This window comes from Physeter macrocephalus, chromosome 4 (genome assembly GCF_002837175.3).
Source record: "Physeter macrocephalus isolate SW-GA chromosome 4, ASM283717v5, whole genome shotgun sequence".
NCBI classification, from domain to species: domain Eukaryota; kingdom Metazoa; phylum Chordata; class Mammalia; order Artiodactyla; family Physeteridae; genus Physeter; species Physeter macrocephalus.
The window spans coordinates 44,615,056-44,621,763 of NC_041217.1; the positions used below are offsets into that span (position 1 = coordinate 44,615,056).

The 6,708-nt window shown below is 38.3% G+C and overlaps 1 protein-coding gene and 1 pseudogene across 1 annotated transcript; both read left to right on the forward strand.

Moving 5' to 3' along the window:
- Window positions 1-1,713: 1,713 nt before the first annotated feature.
- LOC112062342 (heterogeneous nuclear ribonucleoprotein H-like) lies at window positions 1,714-3,115 on the forward strand. Its single transcript, XM_024116524.3, is given in 2 exon segments — window positions 1,714-2,926; window positions 2,977-3,115. Coding segments are annotated over 2 exon segments (1,128 nt in total). The 5' UTR covers window positions 1,714-1,918; the 3' UTR covers window positions 3,097-3,115.
- A 132-nt stretch (window positions 3,116-3,247) lies between these two features.
- Window positions 3,248-5,318, forward strand: LOC129392057 (heterogeneous nuclear ribonucleoprotein H-like; annotated as a pseudogene).
- The last annotated feature ends 1,390 nt before the right edge of the window (window positions 5,319-6,708 follow it).

A 6,708-nucleotide genomic window follows, 5' to 3' on the forward strand; every position in this document is an offset into this window, starting at 1 on the left:
TCATCATTAGTGTATAGGAATGGCAGAGATTTCTGTGCATTAATTTTGTATCCTGCTACTTCACCAAATTCACTGATTAGCTCTAGTAGTTTTCTGAAAGCATCTTTAGGATTCTCTTTGTATAGTATCATGTCATCTGCAAACAGTGACAGTTTTACTTCTTCTTTTCTGATTTGGATTCCTTTTATTTCTTTTTTTTTCTCTGATTTCTGTAGCTAAAACTTCCAAAGCCATGTTGAACAATAGCAGTGTGAGTGGGCAACCTTGTCTTGTTCCTGATCTTAGTGGAAATGGTTTCAGTTTCTCACCACTGAGCTCTGTTTGATAGAATTTGCCTGTGAAGCCTTCTGGTCCTGGACATTTGTTGTTGGAAGATTTTTAATCACAGTTTCAATTTCAGTACTTGTGATAGGTCTGTTTATATTTTCTATTTCTTCCTGATTCAGTCTTGGGAGATTGTAGTTTTCTAATACTTTGTCCATTTCTTCCACATTGTCTATTGTGTTGACATATAGTTGCTTGTAGTAATCTCTCATGATCCTTTGTATTTCTGCAGTGTCAGTTGTTACATCTCCTTTTACATTTCTTATTTGTTGATTTGAGTCTTCTCCCTTTTTTTCTTGATGAGTCTGGCTAATGGTTTATCAGTTTTGTTTATCATCTCAAAGAACCAGCTTTTTGTTTTATTGATCTTTGCTATCATTTCCTTCACTTCTTTTTCATTTACTTCTGATCTGATCTTTATGATTTCTTTCCTTCTGCTAACTCTGGAATTTTTTTGTTCTTTTTTCTCTAATTGCTTTAGTTGTAAGGTTAGGTTGTTTATTTGAGATTTCTCTTGTTTCTTGAGATAGGATTGTATTGTTGTAAACTTACCCTTAGAACTGCCTGACATATAGTTGCTTGTAGTAATCTCTCATGATCCTTTGTATTTCTGCAGTGTCAGTTGTTACATCTCCTTTTACATTTCTTATTTGTTGATTTGAGTCTTCTCCCTTTTTTTCTTGATGAGTCTGGCTAATGGTTTATCAGTTTTGTTTATCATCTCAAAGAACCAGCTTTTTGTTTTATTGATCTTTGCTATCATTTCCTTCACTTCTTTTTCATTTACTTCTGATCTGATCTTTATGATTTCTTTCCTTCTGCTAACTCTGGAATTTTTTTGTTCTTTTTTCTCTAATTGCTTTAGTTGTAAGGTTAGGTTGTTTATTTGGGATTTCTCTTGTTTCTTGAGATAGGATTGTATTGTTGTAAACTTACCCTTAGAACTGCCTTTGCTGCATCCCATAGATTTTGGGTCATTGTGTTTTCATTGTCATTTGTTTCTAGGTATTTTTTGATTTCCTCTTTGATTTCTTCAGTGATCTCTTGGTTATTTAGTATCATATTGTTTAGCCTCCATGTGTTTGTATTTTTTTACAGTTTTTTTCCTGTAATTGATACCGAGTTTCATAGCATTGTGGTCAGAAAAGGTACTTGATAGGATTTCAATTTTCTTAAATTTACCAAAGCTTGGTTTGTGACCCAAGATATGATCTATCCTGGAGAATGTTCCATGAGTGCTTGAGAAGGAAGTGTATTCTGTTGTTTTTGGGTGGAATGTCCATAAATATCAATTGATTTTCTTCTCAGCCGTGCTGAAGTTGTGTGTGGAGTCTGTTTTGACGCCAGGACCCCCTAAGAGATGTTGATGTTGGGCACCGAAGGTGGCGAGGGATTCGTGGTGAAGGTCCGGGGCTTGTCTTGGTATTGCTCAGCCGACGAAGTGCAGCGGTTTTTTTCTGACTGCAAAATTCAAAATGGGGCTCAAGGTATTCGTTTCATCTACACCAGAGAAGGCAGACCGAGTGGCGAGGATTTAGTTGAACTTGAATCAGAAGATGAAGTCAAATTGGCCCTGAAAAAAGACAGAGAAACTATGGGACACAGATATGTTGAAGTATTCAAGTCAAACAACGTTAAAATGGATTGGGTGTTGAAGCATACTTGTCCAAATAGTCCTGACACGGCCAATGATGGCTTTGTACGGCTTAGAGGACTCCCCTTTGGATGTAGCAAGGAAGAAATTGTTCAGTTCTTCTCAGGGTTGGAAATTGTGCCAAATGGGATAACATTGCCGGTGGACTTCCAGGGGAGCAGTATGGGGGAGGCCTTCGTGCAGTTTGCTTCACAGGAAATAGCTGAAAAGGCTCTAAAGAAACACAAGGAAAGAATAGGGCACAGGTATATTGAAATCTTTAAGAGCAGTCGAGCTGAAGTTAGAACTCACTATGATCCACCACGAAAACTTATGCCCATGCAGTGGCCAGGTCCCTATGACAGACCTGGGGCTGGCAGAGGGTATAACAGCATTGGAAGAGGAGCTGGCTTTGAAAGGATGAGGCGTGGTGCTTATGGTGGAGGTTATGGAGGCTATGATGATTATAATGTCTATAATGATGGCTATGGATTTGGGTCAGATAGATTTGGAAGAGACCTCAATTATTGTTTTTCAGGAATGTCAGATCACAGATATGGGGATGGTGGCTCTACTTTCCAGAGCACAACAGGACACTATGTACACATGCAGGGATTACCTTAGAGAGCTACTGAGAATGACACTTATAATTTTTTTTTACCACTCAACCCTGTGAGAGTACGTATTGAAATTGGTCCTGATGACGGAGCAACTGGTGAAGCAGATGTCGAATTTGCAACTTATGAAGATGCTGTGGCAGCTATGGCAAAAGACAAAGCAAATATACAACACAGATATGTAGAACTCTTCTTGAATTGTACAGCAGGAGCAAGCGGTGGTGCTTATGGTAGCCAAATGATGGGAGGCATGGGCTTGTCAAACCAGTCCAGTTATGGCAGCCCAGCCAGCCAGCAGCTGAGTGGTCGTTATGGAGGTGGCTATGGTGGCCAGAGCAGCATGAGTGGATATGATCAAGTTTTACAGGAAAACTCCAGTGATTTTCAATCAAACACTGCATAGGCAGCCAACGAGCAGTGAACAGCAGCTACTACAGTAGTGGAAGCCGAGCATCTATGGGAGTGAATGGAATGGGAGGGATGTCTAGTATGTCCAGTATGAGTGGTGGATGGGGAATGTAATTGATTCTGATCACTGACTCTTGGTCAACATTTAAAAAAAAAAAACAAAACTTAAGTTTTAACAGTTTTGCAATACAAGCTTGTGATTTATGCTTACTCTAAGTGGAAATCAGGATTGTTTTGAAGACTTAAGGTTCAGTATTTTTGGTGTATTTAAAGCTATAAGAAGAATCATTTCTGGGCTTGTGATGTTAATATTGCCCCCCTACTGGGGTTATTTGTCCTTGGGTTGAAGGGTTGGAAATCGTGCCAAATGGGATAACATTGCCGGTGGACTTCCAGGGGAGGAGTACGGGGGAGGCCTTCGTGCAGTTTGCTTCACAGGAAATAGCTGAAAAGGCTCTAAAGAAACACAAGGAAAGAATAGGGCACAGGTGGGGATGGATGGTTGGTTGGATTTGTCACTTTTCTTATGGTAAACAATTAAATCCATATTCTCTCTGCTTAGAATCGAGGAAGAAAATCTGATTCCTAGTCCCAATTATTTGACGTTTTGCCACAATTTTCAAACTTTTCCTATGTCAAAGTCCCATAGTGCTTTCAGATTAAATTTTAGGTTTTGAAATTGTCCCTAGTTAATTTGGTCTACTTTACAATTTTGTAGGATTCCTAATTAACCCCACCCAGTCACTGGAGTTGAGAGACTATGGTTTTAAAAATGTTAATGCAAACTTGGCTTTAGCTGTAATAACTCCACCTAGTAAATTAATATTACCATAAGAAAATGTGATACTTTCTGATCTTGTTTTTAAAGTTGAAATGCAACAAACTTTCTTGCTGTATAAATGTTTTCTGCATATGTATTAATAAGCATAGCTTTCAAGAAATTGTCACAAAAGGTTTTATTCTCTTTGCTTGTGACTATTTTTCATTGAAGCATGCGCTTACCTATGCTGATTCCTACTAAAAGCATAGGCTGGGGTATTTATTGGCAGAAGGAAATGTGTAGTGTGGGCTAGACTGTTGGTGGAGGCTGGCTTTTTAGCTCACTTGCTATACATGATGCCAATGGATTTAAGACATGAAATGTTGAAAGTTGAGTGGAATTCTTCCCTCCTAAGACATTTATTTACAGTACTCCTCTCTACCCCTAAGGTTGGGCTCTCTGCCTCAGAGGAGTGAATTTTTTTTCTATAAAGTTTACATTAAATCTTAAAATTGAGTGAATTTCTGGTCATTGCCTATACAAATATAAGAAATCTGGCTTTAAATATTAGTCAGTTTCATGGCTATGACTACATTGTTTTCTTGTGTAACTGAATACCTGTATGAAATGAACTAATGTTTTCTCTCCCTTCCCCACTCCCTTTCTTCATGAACAATGCTTTAGGTATATTGAAATCTTTAAGAGCAGTCGAGCTGAAGTTAGAACTCACTATGATCCACCACGAAAACTTATGCCCATGCAGTGGCCAGGTCCCTATGACAGACCTGGGGCTGGCAGAGGGTATAACAGCATTGGAAGAGGAGCTGGCTTTGAAAGGATGAGGCGTGGTGCTTATGGTGGAGGTTATGGAGGCTATGATGATTATAATGTCTATAATGATGGCTATGGATTTGGGTCAGATAGATTTGGAAGAGACCTCAATTATTGTTTTTCAGGAATGTCAGATCACAGATATGGGGATGGTGGCTCTACTTTCCAGAGCACAACAGGACACTATGTACACATGCAGGGATTACCTTAGAGAGCTACTGAGAATGACACTTATAATTTTTTTTTACCACTCAACCCTGTGAGAGTACGTATTGAAATTGGTCCTGATGACAGAGCAACTGGTGAAGCAGATGTCGAGTTTGCAACTTATGAAGATGCTGTGGCAGCTATGGCAAAAGACAAAGCAAATATACAACACAGATATGTAGAACTCTTCTTGAATTGTACAGCAGGAGCAAGCGGTGGTGCTTATGGTAGCCAAATGATGGGAGGCATGGGCTTGTCAAACCAGTCCAGTTATGGCAGCCCAGCCAGCCAGCAGCTGAGTGGTCGTTATGGAGGTGGCTATGGTGGCCAGAGCAGCATGAGTGGATATGATCAAGTTTTACAGGAAAACTCCAGTGATTTTCAATCAAACACTGCATAGGCAGCCAACGAGCAGTGAACAGCAGCTACTACAGTAGTGGAAGCCGAGCATCTATGGGAGTGAATGGAATGGGAGGGATGTCTAGTATGTCCAGTATGAGTGGTGGATGGGGAATGTAATTGATTCTGATCACTGACTCTTGGTCAACATTTAAAAAAAAAAAACAAAACTTAAGTTTTAACAGTTTTGCAATACAAGCTTGTGATTTATGCTTACTCTAAGTGGAAATCAGGATTGTTTTAAAGGCTTAAGTTTCATTATTTTTGAACACAAACATTCATTTAGGATGTAACTAGGTTGAGTAATCTATTAGTGTTAAATAATTTTCAGCGTTTCTCAAGTTAGTTATATTGTAGGATGTACTTAAGCAGTAGGTTTATTTAGGTTAAAGCAGTTGAATTATGTTAAATGTTACTTACACCACGTTACGTTGAACACTGTTTGGATGCATTGTTGAAAGATAGGTGTATTTAGGTTAAAGCAGTTGAATTATGTTAAATGCTGCTCTTACACCACATTACATTGAACACTGTTTGGATGCATGTTGAAAGACACGCTTTTTTGTAAAACTCAATATAGGAGCTGTGTCTACAATTAAAAGTGAAACATTTGGCATGTTTGTTAATTCTAGTTTCATTTAATAACCTCTATGGCACGTAAGTTTAAGCTATTTTTTAAGTTAATGGGGAAAATTTGAGACATGATACCAATACTTTAGGATTTTGGTCTTGGTGTTTATATGAAATTCTGAGGCCCTGATTTAAATCTTTTCATTTTATTGTGATTTTCCTTTTAGGTGTATTGCGCTAAGTGAAACTTGTCGAATAAATCTTCCTTTTAAAAACTGAAAAAAAAAATCAATTAAGTCCATCTTGTTTAATGTGTTATTTAAAGCTTGTGTGTCCTTAGTTATTTTCATTTCGGATGATCTGTCCATTGGTGAAAGTGGGGTGTTAAGCATTTTCTTAATTGTTTTGGGTTTGTTTTTGTAGTTCTTTTCCTTCTCTTTTGTTTCCTGCCTAGAGAAGTTCCTTTAGCATTTGTTGTAAAGCTGGTTTGGTGCTGAATTCTGTCAGCTTTGCTTGTCTGCAAGGGTTTTAATTTCTCATCTGAATGAGATCCTTACTGGGTAGAGTAATCTTGGTTGTAGGTCTTTCCCTTTCATCACCTAAATTTGTCCTGCCACTCCCTTCTGGCTTGCAGAGTTTCTGCTGAAAGATCAGCTTTTAACCTTATGGGGATTCCCTTGTATGTTATTTGTTGTTTTTCCCTTGCTGCTTTTAATATTTTTTCTTTGTATTTAATTTTTGATAGTTTGATTAATATGTGTCTTGGCGTGTTTCTCCCTGGATTTTTTCTGTATGGGACCCTCTGCGCTTTCTGGACTTGATTGACTATTTCCTTTCCCATATTAGGGAAGTTTTCAACCATAATCTCTTCAAATATTTTTCAGTCCCTTTCTTTTTCTCTTCTTCTGGGACCCCTATAATTCGAATGTTGGTGCGTTTGATGTTGTCCCAGAGGTCTC